Source organism: Mytilus edulis, chromosome 6, assembly GCF_963676685.1.
Source record: "Mytilus edulis chromosome 6, xbMytEdul2.2, whole genome shotgun sequence".
NCBI classification, from domain to species: domain Eukaryota; kingdom Metazoa; phylum Mollusca; class Bivalvia; order Mytilida; family Mytilidae; genus Mytilus; species Mytilus edulis.
Window position 1 is genome coordinate 17,310,736 of NC_092349.1, and position 14,194 is coordinate 17,324,929.

General features: G+C 32.7%; 2 protein-coding genes across 2 annotated transcripts in view; one reads left to right on the top strand and one right to left on the bottom strand.

Moving 5' to 3' along the window:
• Positions 1 to 14,194, bottom strand: part of LOC139527260 (lysine-specific demethylase 2B-like) — a 65,750-nt gene that overhangs the window by 13,152 nt on the left and 38,404 nt on the right. Inside the window, exons 6-11 of the mRNA XM_071322599.1 lie at positions 9,469 to 9,575; positions 7,576 to 7,669; positions 6,112 to 6,265; positions 4,155 to 4,270; positions 2,113 to 2,778; positions 1,080 to 1,163 (exon numbers count right to left, since the gene is read on the bottom strand). Coding sequence (XP_071178700.1) covers positions 1,080 to 1,163; positions 2,113 to 2,778; positions 4,155 to 4,270; positions 6,112 to 6,265; positions 7,576 to 7,669; positions 9,469 to 9,575 — 1,221 coding nt within the window. The remainder of the gene's footprint in view (positions 1 to 1,079; positions 1,164 to 2,112; positions 2,779 to 4,154; positions 4,271 to 6,111; positions 6,266 to 7,575; positions 7,670 to 9,468; positions 9,576 to 14,194) is intronic.
• Positions 11,124 to 13,520, top strand: LOC139527252 (uncharacterized). Its single transcript, XM_071322586.1, has 2 exons — positions 11,124 to 11,235; positions 11,750 to 13,520. Exon 2 carries the CDS (start codon positions 11,753 to 11,755, stop codon positions 13,415 to 13,417), a length of 1,665 nt encoding a protein of 554 aa, XP_071178687.1. The 5' UTR covers positions 11,124 to 11,235; positions 11,750 to 11,752; the 3' UTR covers positions 13,418 to 13,520.

Genomic DNA, 14,194 nt, shown 5'->3' on the forward strand with positions numbered 1-14,194 from the left:
TTTTTTTTTCTTTCAGGGGTGCTTTTGATTGATTTCATTGGTGAACTGTCATCAGATCTCTATTTTCAAATAAAGTAAGGAATATTTTGAATCTGGAATAGTCACATGGGAACAGTTTTGAATTCTGGAAAATTGATAAGAAATGTAATGATATTTCCTTCAGAAATAACTAACTACGGTAAATTCAGAAATTATTGCATGCATTTATTGTTCGAGATTTTGTCATTTTTGACTAAAATGCAATTTTGTTATTATAAATGTTGTAGTCAGGACCACCAAGGACTAGAATCACTCAGATAACTGATTTCTTGTTGTTAGCTTAAAGTCCAGTGGCAAATATTTCATAAATAGTCAAAATGATCACTTATACAATATTGCAGATTTTCACAAGTGTAAAGTTTTATGACCAAGAACCCTACAACTATTTATTTAACATAACAGTGTAAATTTATCTACCAATAAGTTTAATAAAAACATCAGAAGTAAAACTTTCATGAAATTTTTAGGGGTTTTACATAAACCATATTTTATAAAATTTCACATTTCTTTAAAATCCATATTCCTATATGATTGTCTGATGCCAAATAAATGAGGAATTAACATGGGACAGATGACCCCCCCCCCCCCTTTTTGGCAAATAATGTTAAAGGAATATAACTCAAGAACTGTAAAAATGACGCTATTCAAATTTGTTCTTGATCTGAGTTTTGTAGAAATGAGCATTGTGTATACGTTTCAAAACATTTAGTTGAGGTAAACTTTAGTAAGAGAACCTTAATGAAAAATCAAGCAATTTTTCATTTGTAACATGTGTAAAGAGGTACAACTCAAGAACATTAAAAGTGACACCACAAAACATCAAAATTGATCTATATATTGTGGTAATAAGCATTGTGTATAAGTTTCAAAACAATTGGTTGAGGCAAACTCAAGTTAGAGAACAGAAACCAATTTTGGGACGCAAGTATGGACGGACATACAGACGGACAAGGGCTACGGCAAGGGCATAAAAATGTTCAAGTAGAATTTTTAATTAACCACTTCAGGTCTTATGTAATTTCCATCATATATACTCTCACCTTTTTTGATGGTGGCCAATAAGTAATTGCCTCTCCTGTGATTGCAAGCTGTGCATTGTCTTGAAGATGGTCTATTACCAATTGCTGCAACAACACACATTACTAATTAACTTGGATAGTTTAAAAGCTTCAAAAACTTTTAAGTTTAACAAGAAAATGTTCAAAATTTGTTCTCCTCTTTGTCAAAAATAATGAAGATGACAAGCTTTCATTAACTATTTGAAAAAATACAATTTCTTTTCCGAAAAACCTGCAAAATTATCTCCCTTTTGAAAATATAATCTTTATCAAAAGAACAACAGTTAATTTAATGCCTTAAAATTTTATAATGAAGGTACATGTATAACAATAATTAATGAAACAGCAACCTGATAACTTAAAAAGTCACTTGTAAATAAAATGTATATGTTATATAGTTAATTTTATTTTATTTATATTTAATTCAATATAGTTTAAATCATATATTAAAATAAACACAAAACAAATCAGTCGTCTTTTGGTCAAGTTTTTAACTAGCCAGGACAATATCAGGGTGATGGATTTTCTGGAATTGATGTTACTTAAACTTGCATAAAAAGATCATCTTCAGACACAGAGAAAACTGACATTATCAAATGTAAACTTTGAATAGAAGTTTGTAATTCAAACATTTTTCTACAGTGGGAAAAGAAATTGACATGACAAAATAGGGCTACATGTTATAAAAAATACCTTTATTGCAGGTTTGACTGTATGCAAAAGAAGTGACTTTTATAGTGGGTCTCATTGAGGTCTTAGTGTGACGTGGAATTGCTGATTTTTTGTAAGCGTGACATGTGAAAGTCAAATTATTGTGCCATGAAAACGGGAAATGAAGTCTATAGGGACACAGGAAATTACAAAAAATTGAGAATTGCTTACATACATAGTGTAAGCGGGATACGGTAATCTGACAAAACAGTAAGCGGAATCCTGGATCAAAACCCCACAATATGAGACCCCCTTTATAGTAGGTTTCACTGTATCTTGATATTCTGTTTTCTTAGTAACTTACCTTTGCCTCTCTGAGTACACCCTCAGGATCAATTAGATCTTTAGGGATACCTTTCTTAGATGGAGGTAAGTCTTCCAACCATTCAATCATTTTTTTCAATCCTTTTATCTCCCACTTGGTTAGATGAACATTCTTACGTTCTCTTTTCGTTCGTCTGATTTCGATTGATCCTGCCGAACTATTTGAATCCTCATTCATTTTCAATTTGCTTGCTTTGGAAGTTATTTCTTTTGATACATTTGAAAAATCAATATCACCATGGTGACCAGCAATATCATCTGGTCTCTCGTATATTTCAGTGTCTGCAGAACTACAACTATCAGATGTAGATTTCCGAGGTGATTGTTTCAACTTTATTGCCGATTTTTCATCATCAGCGGAAGGAGATTTTTTCACACTTTGGTGGTCTATTCTAGTGAGTTCTATTTTGATACTTTTTGAAATATTTGAAGTTCCAATTTCAGGTGAATTTTTTGATTCCATTTGTCCATTTTCTTGTGAACATCTTGACGAGGGTCTAGAATCATCTTGACAATCTGGTTTCTCATCCTCCTGATTCTCAGATGGAAGTTCAATGCACTGCTTCCCTGTCAGACAGCACAAGTATTGAGCCAAAACATACCATGCTATTTCGGCATAAAATGGATACCGAAATTTATGAGGCACCTGTAAATAGAAATAAATCTGTCATAATCAGAATCACAGGTATGGTTGCCAAACTTGTTTAAGTACATGGTATAAAAGTATCAATTTGATTTGTTACAACAAATTCAGGTGTTCTTATTTTTGGCGTTTGAATCATGTCAGGATATACAAATGACTGCGATTTAAAATGATGAAGGTATTATTTTCCTTATATTTAAATAATAAATCAATCCACACACTTAGGTGGGTCGCAGGACTGCCGATTTTTTGTAAGCGTGACTCGTGAAAGTCAAATTATTGTGTAGTGAAAACGGGAAATGAGGTCTAGTGGGACCCGGGAAATGACAAAAATATGAGAATTGCTTACGTACATAGTGTAAGCAGGATACAGGAATCTGACAAAACAGTGAGCGGGATCCGTGATAGGAACTTCCCAATGAGACCCCCATTTAGTGTGTAACCATTATTCACAATAATTGTTTTCATCTATCATCCTGACCTGAACATGACAAAATCAGAGGATGCAAGGTGCCTGAATTGATCACTTTTATTTATTTTGCCAAAATAGCCTTAAAATAAGCTTTTTATCAGTACATAAAACAAAACATAAAACATATGTAGCAATTTTGGTTTCACTTTGTTTAGTGATTCTAGAAATGATGCTAAAGTCAAAGTAACAACATTTGGTAAGTACCTTCGAGGAAACGATTTGTTTTCAATTTACTTTATCTACTATTGAAAAAAAACCTGCCATTTCCTAGAGAGTTTAAATGTCAAATGTGACCTCAGATGGTGCATACCTGCCAACTGTCACTATTGGTGGGAGGATTTCCCCCCATGGAGGCTCCAAAATGGAAATTTTAAAAGAGCAATTGTGTCCACAATTTAAACAAAACAATTAATTTTACAATGGCTATAGACTTCAAAAAGTATGACTATGAGAGCCATCTTGCACGCAAAACCCCCATGGGCATTTTGAAAAGTTTGCAGGTATGGTGGCCATTTGTAATTTCAGATAAAGTAATAAGGAATTAAAAAGGGATTTAACTTTTAAGCAATTGTTGCAGGATAATCTGAAATGTTTACTGTTATGCTAATTAAAAGTATATATATATATCAAACATAAGATCACGTACAATAGTTGATCAATGCTGACTATTGAACTCATAAAAAATCTTGCCGATTCAAACTTTTGATATCAATTTCATTAAACATGTGATACTGTGGATTCAGTTATTTTCGTGCGACCAATTTCGTGGAAAACTTGCAAGTTGGTGGATATTTAATTAAGTGGTTTTGCACAAGTTTGCATACACGCCTATAGGGAATGTGTCATTCGATGAACATTTAATTTCGTGATTCACTTATACCAACAAAATCCACTAGAAATTACTTACATGTGTTCTGTCCTCAATATCAGACACAGTTAACTGGGTCTCCATGTTGTAATTGTGAAGAAAATTACCTCCAAACACTAGAGAGTCTTCAGGTGTATAAACTCCATGAATCCAACCTAAAAACACATAATAAGTATTATAGGTTATATTGATCTCAAGTTTTATATTTATTTCATTCATACCATTATCAATACGTCAGGCCTAAATTAAAATATTGTTTGTTTGCCCTTTTCCGACCCTATGTTTTGAAACAGGGTAGGTAGGTAGGTAAAATATTTTATTTTTCTTTCCCAAAAAATAACTTAGCTCGGTACATTTTTGGTCATGGGTAGGCAGGTAGGTATAATATTTTATTTTATAGATACAAAATCTGCATGATGTCATTTTTGTCTGTATTGCTTTTGTTTAAGTATGCTTTTGCTAATAAGTTTCTAGGACTATTGTCCCAAGTTTTGAAGAAAAAAAATATCATGCAGTATGTGAAGTTAATTCATATGCACTACAACTTTTTTTCAAATTTTAAAATATAGGGCTGTGCGGCATATTTTAAATGTTTACATACCTGGAATTTTTAAGAATTTTAACTTGCACTAATAGTACTCTGTACCTTGAACGCTTACTTCAAGGTTCAAACCTAAAGTTTTTCTGTAAGCAGGTAAGAAATAACTTTGTTCTGGTAAAATATGTCCGGGCATAAATACATTGTACATTACTAGTAGAAAAAGCCCCTAGAGTGTTTAAATTTTTGTGTGTGCCTGTGTTTCCAATAAAAATGCTACAAGACTTGAAACTCAATTGTCACGTATTTTACAACGCATTTATAAATGATCTGTATGGAAAAACTTGGCGATTTTACTGCCAAATATTCTCCCCTTTACAGACCTTTGGTTCATGTCAGATATAAATCAGAATATATCAATGCTGGTCGAAGGCATCATTAACATAATCATCCTAATCTACGGATCACCAAAGGCCATCCCTACATAGGATACAAAGTCTGTTTACAAAATATTCTGTACACACGTTGATAATTTAGTATTGGACGAACTTTTTTTGAATGAACCCTGCTCTTTATGTATTAAGACACAGAGTAACGTTGGTTAAATCATGATTTCAAAGCTTTCAACATCGATTTCAAACAAATGCTTTGAAACTCCAAATGCAAGTGTTAAGTCATGTCAAACGCTCATGTGATACCAAACGGACTAGACCTTATACAGGAAAGATAAAACCTGAGAATTCCGGTAAAAAAGTTTTGAGCGGGAAATACAAATATAAGATTTTTGGTAGGAACAAAAAATAAAATAAAATAAAATCTTGCTGGTAAACATAAATAAAAGATTTTCAGGCGGAACGAATTTATAGGGTCGGTCGGTAAAGGGCAAACAAACAATATTTTAATTTAAGCCTCAGTAAAATATCTTTATTTCTATAAATATGAATTTTTGACAAATGAGGGAGGAAAACATTAATGTATGTTTCAATCTTTAAAAAATACAAGATGAAGCATGTGTCTAAAGTTTTTAATATTCACTAAGGTTCCAACATCTTGAAGGGCTCCAACATCTAAATGGTCTATGTAGTGCATCTCATGGCACAGTGGTTTGTCATCAAAAGACAGACACCAATCAGACTTTTCTATGATTGTCAGTATTTAATATTAAGCAAACAATCAATCAATCCTTGCCCAAGTACATGCCTTTCTTTGATAACGGGCCGTCTTTTTCAATCAACAGAAACTGAACTCTTTTCAGCTGTTTTTATTCAAAACAGAAATCCATTGTGAATTTTCTAAGAGAAATATCTTGAAACAAATGATTATCAAACTCTTTCTTTCTTTTACAAAATCTATATTCTTTTTCTAAAGCTCTATTGTGTTACTTGCAATAAATTGTGTACCACTTAAACCATTAACTGAAATACACATATAGTTTCAGTTTCCGTGGTAACTACTTACCTGATGGTATGATGAAAGTGTACCCAGCATGCAATGTAATTCTTTCACATCCCTCAACCTTGTCTGCCAAGAAAATGTCACCTTGTTTCCCTGACAACACCCAGGTTAAGTAGACTTCCATGTTTTTTGGTGTTGGTGGAATTAACCAAAATACCTGAAAACAGAAACAATTTAAATTCACTTTAAATCCACTTTATATGCGCTGTTTATATTTTTTATGTGTGGATATAACTGCATTTTATTTCTTTTATTTCATTTCTGTACATGTGTGTTGCATATCAATAGTTCAAAATTGTGATGAAAATCTTCATATAAAAATCAAAGTGCTTTTGATTGCTATCATTTGACATTTTGAACTGCATTGTATTTTATCTTAAACTAAGCAATGGAACAAATTTAGACAAAAGTTTTTAACTAGAGTTATTCCTCTTTGTCAATAACAGTTAGATTCATCATTGCAACTTTGATATGAAATCTTTAATACAAGAAATAGATTTTTTTGTTAAATATGGTTATTTTAAAAACAATTACATCATTTCATATCTTTACTTCACTGCAAGTCTGTTAGTAATTAGGGTAAAGATAAGGTATAGAATATAGGTTAATATAGCCAGGGGCGGATGCAGGAATTTTCGAAAGGGGGGGGGGTGCTAACCCAGGCTAACCCAGGGCAAAGGGGGGGTGCAAAACATATGTCCCGATACAAATGCATTGATCGGCAAAAATAAAGGGGGGGTGCGCACCCCCGGACCCCCCCCCCTGGATCCGCCACTGATATAGCTGTGTCAATAGGGTAAAGATAAGGTCTGAATTATAGGTTAATATAGCTGTGTCAATAGAGTAAAGATAAGGTCTGGAATATAGGTTAATATAGCTGTGTCAATAGGGTTTTGATTGCATGAGTGCATACTTAACTCAAAATAATTTTAGAATAACAAATCAAAGAGTTCAACTAAACATAAATATTCAACTGGTGATCAAACATCACATAATTCATGAGTTAATTATTAGTATTGTTCAGTCTCACATAGAACACTATTTTTCTATATTCTTTTTCTTGGATTAGTAATTCTTTTTATTATACTGATCATGGGCTTTTAATTAGTGAAAATAGATTTTTTTTAATCCACAATATTATGAATATTATGGTATTTAGATAAAGCATAAGCTTTGTACCTATTAAAACTTTTAAACCTGCTGCATTTGTTTGTACCTGTCCTAAGTCAGGAATCTGGTGTTCAGTAGTTGTTGTTTGTGTGTCTATTTTTTGTGTAGATTAGACCGTTGGATTTCCTGTTTGAATGGTTTTACACATGTCATTTTTGAAACCCTTTATAACTTGCTATTTAGTGTGAACCAGGCTCCATGTTGATTTACTTTTTTTTACAAATTGTGATTCGGATTGAGAGTTGTCTCATTGGCACACATACCACATCTTCTTAGATCTATATAACCAGCACTTACTTTTTTCCCATGTAGTATATGATACCATACAGATGTTCCCCCAAAGTCTACATGGAAATCTGTGTAACATCCCTTCACACTCATTAAACAATACCTAAAATCATCATGAAAAATGTTATTATATATAATGTAAAGAGTCTTATAACAACAACACTTTAAGGACTGCTGCAGAAATTTATTGATCAACATATTTCGGTGCCTAGGGCACCATCATCAGGATAAAAACAATACATAAAATCTTGCTGAAGTACAAAATCGGGTTGAAAAAAGTTAAACGTCACAATGCTGCTATGGTAAGTAACGTTATAAATAGCAACTGAAAGTGAAAGTTCATTGTAAGTATCTAAGTAAACTATAAAAAGAAAGGAAAATAAAATGTTTTTGTTGTGAAAATGTTTGTTAAAATTATTCTGCCAAAATGTGTTTGTCCTCTTGCAGCGTGGAAAGAATAATACAATAAGTTGTCAGTCTGTGTATAGGTTGTGTGGTCTGAGTGTTCATTTAACTTTCTTCCTCCAATTAGAAGACAGTTAATACATATAATATAAAATGTTATCACAGACGTATGTCCCACCTTATTATTTAAATATTGCAAAGGTTGAAATTATAATAACAATACTCTAACATGTAAGTTTTGCGAATATTCAAAGTTGGTGAACCATGACTGAAGGTACATGGCTACACAATCTCCATAGAAATGAGATGGGCCAATGCTAATACAACTGCATACCAAAAACCATTGACTTATCGTTACCTGTTTCCTTTAACCAACCCTAAACACAAACTTGTTTACTATGTAAAAGTGTCAGTCTAAGAACAATGATGAGGGGGTGGGGCTATATAATTTCCATAGAACGATACTTGCAAATGCCAAAAATAATTGCATACCAAATATTATTGACTTAACATTAGCAATGTTAGCAGTTCATCTTAATCTGATCTAATCACAAACTAATACATGAAAACTTAGCAAAAGATTCAAAGTCAATAGACCATGACTGAGAGGGCAGGGCCAAATATTAGCCATGGAACAGAGATGTGCTTATGCTTATGCAACTGTATACCAATCAGCATTGGCTTACCACTAATGGTTCTCCTTGAACTGACCTAATCACAAACTTATACAAGTAGGCAATATAGGAAATGGGTAAGCTCTTATGTCAGTGAAAAATCAATAGATGTACTTTGACCTATAATGGTTTACTTTTACAAATTGTGACTTGGATGGAGTGTTGTCTCATTGGCACTCATTCCACATCTTCTTATATATCTATGATAAAATATGCTAAACTCGGAGGAAAATTCAAAACGTAATGTCCCTAATGATAATCAAATGGCAAAATCAAAAGCTCAAATACATCAAACCAATGGACAATAACTTACTTCAGTTACTTGTGATATATATTTCTAAGTTCAAAATTTGCATGTTTCATAAAAAACACTTGTAACCTTATTGGAGTCAACAATAGTTAGTATCAAAAGAAACAAATGCTGGTCCACATGATCATTTTTTAGAAATAGAAAACTAGTTTGTTAATGCTAGAAATTCCACTTTCCTTTTTGGCACTACTGTGGATTCATTATTATTTGTTAGATACCAATATTCGTGGGTTTCGTGGGTACAGGTGAACCATGAATTCAAATGTTCAACGAATTACATAGTTTCTATGGCAGACTGACAAAACCAAGAAATCAAATATCTAGGAATATGCTCTTTTTTTTTCTTAATCCATGAAAATTGATACCCAGGAAAAGAAATGAATCCACAGTAAATAAATTATTATGCATTAAACACAGAGCAGCAAGTCTAGCCTTACAACAGAACACTAGATGAATTAATGTCATATACTTAATTCTTGATGGTACAAAAGTTGACTCAAATTAAAAACTTACTTTTGAACTTTTGGGTATTTCATCTTGTCAATTATGTTAGTGGATTCTGTCTGACAATCTTTGTAGTGTCTTGGCCATACTGTATCCACCCAATCCACTTGTCTGACCTACAAAGAAATAATAAACAATTTTAGTTAATCCATACATCAAGCAGTATGGTGTCATCTCACAGGCACTTGTCTCAGAATGTATTCCCCCTATAATAATATACCTATATAAGTTATATAGGAATTATTTTTTTTCTGAGACAAGTAAGTGCCTGTGTGTCATCTTCACTTGTCTGACCTACCAGTACAAAGAAATTATAAACAACATAGTTGATCCATACATCAAGCAGTATGGTGTCATCTAACCAGATCAGTAGTGGATCCAGTGAAGGTGGTTCCAGTGTTTTAACCCCCCTTTTTTGACGAGCAATGCATCTGAACGGGGGCATATAGTTGGAAACCCCCCTTTTAAAATGGCTGGATGCGCTCCTGAAGGAGCTAGATCCTTTACTATGACCATAAATCATTATACATTTTTTTAATATAAAATCAATCCAACACCACTTAAATTTTACCTTTAAATTATATAGCCATGTAACTTTAACCTTAATCACTGATATTTCAGGCAGTCACTGAATCTTGAAAATGAGGTCAAGGACAATGGACAAATGAAAGACAGAAACTTTGTAAAATACAGAATACGCATACAAGGTATGACGCATCCAGGTCTTCTACATTTTGAAATATTTAGCTTTATAAATTTACATATAGTTTATGCTTGCGGTCATAAAACTTTTGAGTCAGTTTTTTGTACTTGTAATCGAAAATCAACCAATCAAATTGCTGGATTTCATGTTTTGAGCATGATTTTTGTGCTCCGAGCACTGAGCAAAGTTTTGTGCCTTCTAGGCCAGATATTAATCCCTTTGTTTCGCATACAACGACTTTTGTGGCAGGCAGGGCAACAATGTTAACTATTGTGTTTTCTATTATTTTGTTTCTATTATTTTCAGGTACATGTTACCATGGTTACTGGTGGTTTTTTTTTTAAGATTAGTAAAGTCATGAGATTAGACATTAGACTTTGTGTGGAAGCCAAATATAGTAATTTAACAAAAAAATTATTTAGTTTTATTAGTGAGGCTCATTGAATTATTTATTGACAGGATGATTCCTAAACTGAAACAATTGTTATTGTATAGAAAACATTGTTTCTACATATGGACAAGGTTTAAATTAAAGCAAAATCACACTATAATACAAAATAGCAAATATTTTGTCAACCTACAGATAAGATGAGAAACAAAATATATCCAGATTCTTCAAAAAGAATATTTCTGTATCAAATACTATTTACAGGGGCGGATCCAGCCATTTTAAAAAAGGGGGGGGGGTGTTCCCAACCCACGATAAAGGGGGGTTCCAACCACATGTCCCCATTCAAATGCAATGATCATTAAAAGGGGGGAGTTCCAACCCCAAGACCCCCCCTCCCCTTGGATCAGCCAATGATTTAGAAACATTATTAACATCTGTTAGTATAATAGTCCCAGTTAACATACACCATTTTTCTCTATTAGAAAATTTAAATCCTGTAAATGTCTTTATGACAAAAAAATATTTTGAACTTTTATAATTTGGGTCAGTTATTTTCTATGTCATTTAAATATTTAATAATAAGCTGAATCAGGTATAGACATGTCCTAAATAACTTCCTGGTTGGTTGACATTGAAGAAATGGTGATAGAGAACTAAACTTTTGTCATAACAAAATCAACAGGTATTTGGTTAAATTATTAGTTATTTTATTTAATGACAAGGTATAAAATGCAGAGTAATGTGTTTGTAACCTATGTCCATACATTGTAAAAATATGTCTTATTGTTCAGAGGAGTAAGTTGGGTAAGGTCCTAAAATGGCCCCCTTTTTTAGCGTAAATTTCAAGTTAGAATTTATTGAGCAATATCACAATAAGCTAATACAGTGATTACATAGGAAATAAACCATTTTGTTGAAAATTCATATTCCTGCGTTTTATGATGACGTCACAAGTTGTACTAATATTATATTTCCACGAAAAAATCATTGGAAATAGGCAAATTTCCATAGATTATTGGACAGGAAACATAGAGATCATACATTTGTTCATTGTTATGTCCATAAATAGTGTGTTAGTTTTCTCCTTTGATTTTTTTTACATTGGTCATTTCTGGCCAAATATCATTATCCATTGACCATTAACTATTTGGACCTCTACAAGAATGCAAAATAACATTTATCTTTGAAATTTTCAGGTCATGGCATCCAGTAAACCTATTCCATGTGGACCTTGTATAGCAGGAAAAGTAAACACTAAAGCTGATATCTGGTGTTACAACTGTGATGAAGGATTATGCTCAGCATGTTCTGGTCATCACAAAAGATCTAAGTTGTCACGTGATCATAAGATTATTGATATCAAAAATTATAAACCATCTGTCCAAGCTATTAGAACAGAATGTGACAAACATGGTCAACAGCTTAACTTGTATTGCCAGAGTCATTTAATGCCTTGCTGTGATGAATGTATATCCATTAGTCATTCAAAGTGTACCGGAATAAAAAGTTTAGCCAGTATTGTGGAGAAAACCAAGATTGAAAAATCTAAAGAATCCGTAGAGAAAGATATCAACTCCGTCTTACAACTCTTAGGTAAAATTGTAAATAACAAATCACAAAACATTAAAAGAGGAGAACAAGAATATAAAAGCATTAAAAAATTCATTGTGAAAATACGCAATGAAATAGATAAACATTTAACCCACCTGGAGAAGAAGATATGCAATGAGGCAGATACCATCTTGAATGAAGAAAAATCAAAAGCCACAGATTTAATTGCTGAAATTGGAGAAAAACAGAAAAACTTAAAGAAAATGCAAGACCAGTTACATTCAGTCATACCACATGCCTCAAAACTCAAATCATTTATAGGCATACATGAGATTGAACAACAAGTACATCAATGTCAACGATACATAGATGATCTGGACAAAGACGACAGGGCAAAAGAATTTACCATCAAAATGGAGGAAAATAATGAAGTAGAAAAGATAATAAAAAAGTTTGGATCCTTAGGAGATTTAACTGTTGTTAAAACAGATATGGATTTGAAGAAAGAGACAGGTGTGAGTAGGGAAGCACAAGTAGAATCACAAGAACAATCAAACATAAACAACATGACCATTAACATTGAGAATAAGATACAGATCAACATTCGGGAGATAAATGATATGATTTGTCTGATGGATGGAAGACTTATAATAGTGGAATGGGCTGACAAAGTTAACCTTCTTACTCCTGATGGGAAACTACTGAAACAGTTACCTATAGGTGGTGAAGCCTTCAGTGTTACACAGATCAATCAGAACACTATAGCCATAACTTATCCCTTGGAGAAAGCCATTAGAATCTTCAATATGGAGAATGAAACAGTAACCAAAGTTATACCATTAGACAATGCATGCAGGGGATTATCATCATCAGATGATTCTCTTGTTGTAGGTTTGGATAGTGATGAAATCCGTATTATAGACTTAGAAGGAAATACACTGAAGTCAATACGAGTTGAGTGTGAATCAAACCTGTGTAACCTTGTTTACTGTAATGACAGAGTAATCTATAGTGACCATTTTGGTAATGCAGTATACTGTGTTGATCAATCAGGTAAACAGATCTGGCAATATACACAGGATTTATCTGGACCATGGGGACTTTGTACATATACTTATGGTAACATTATTGTAGCAGATGAAGATTCTCATAGAATAATAGTGATATCAAAAGATGGAAAGGAAAGTAAAGTACTGATCAGTGATGGACTGGAGTATCCTAGATGTATTTGTTTGAAACAAAATGAGTCTTCAAGTTTTATTTGTGATCGCAATGGCACATACTTGGCAAAATTCAATTTATCTTCTGGATGAAATATACACTGAGAAATCAAATGATTTTACCTGATTTTGATACATGTACAATAATAAGTAAATTATATATATTTTTATTAAATATTTCACAGAATCAGTAAAATTAGTTGAGTCTGTCATCAGTTATTTTTTATATTTTACTGTGTTAAGATCTTACCATTATTTTGAAAATCTTAAATATTGAGGTCCAATTTGTTAGCCATCATGATGTTAAATTAGAGAATCAAAGGATTCAATGTTAAATATGAATAATATAGGACAATGGCGTTGACACTCAGGTCCTATTATTTTCCTCATTTGACCACTGGTTAGAAAATTGACCCAGGTTCAAATTTTAGGGAGTTCAATTTTCTAATGTCACCAATACCAATAGTAAACATGGTACATGTTGCATGAAGTTTCCAGCTGTAGTAAGAAAACCACGATGAGTTCAAACAGAAATAGTTTGACACCTTTCTGACACATGTCTCAATTGAATTCCTGACTGAATACATAAAAATCTAGGCTAAAACACACTAGTACTTTTCTTGTCCTTGAGGTTTAAAAAAGTTTGCACATCCTGAAATGTCTTATTAAAATAAGGAGATCTGGTACGTATGATTTCCAATGAAACAATTATAAATCAAAGTTACCTGCTTTTTCTTGAATCAGGCCACACTTGAAATATTTGGTTTGCCCAAACCCTACCCAAAGGTTGAGACAGTAGGTAGGTAGGTAGGCATTTTCTTTTTTCCCCCCACAAAACGAAATTTTATATATTTGATGTTTATTAGTCTT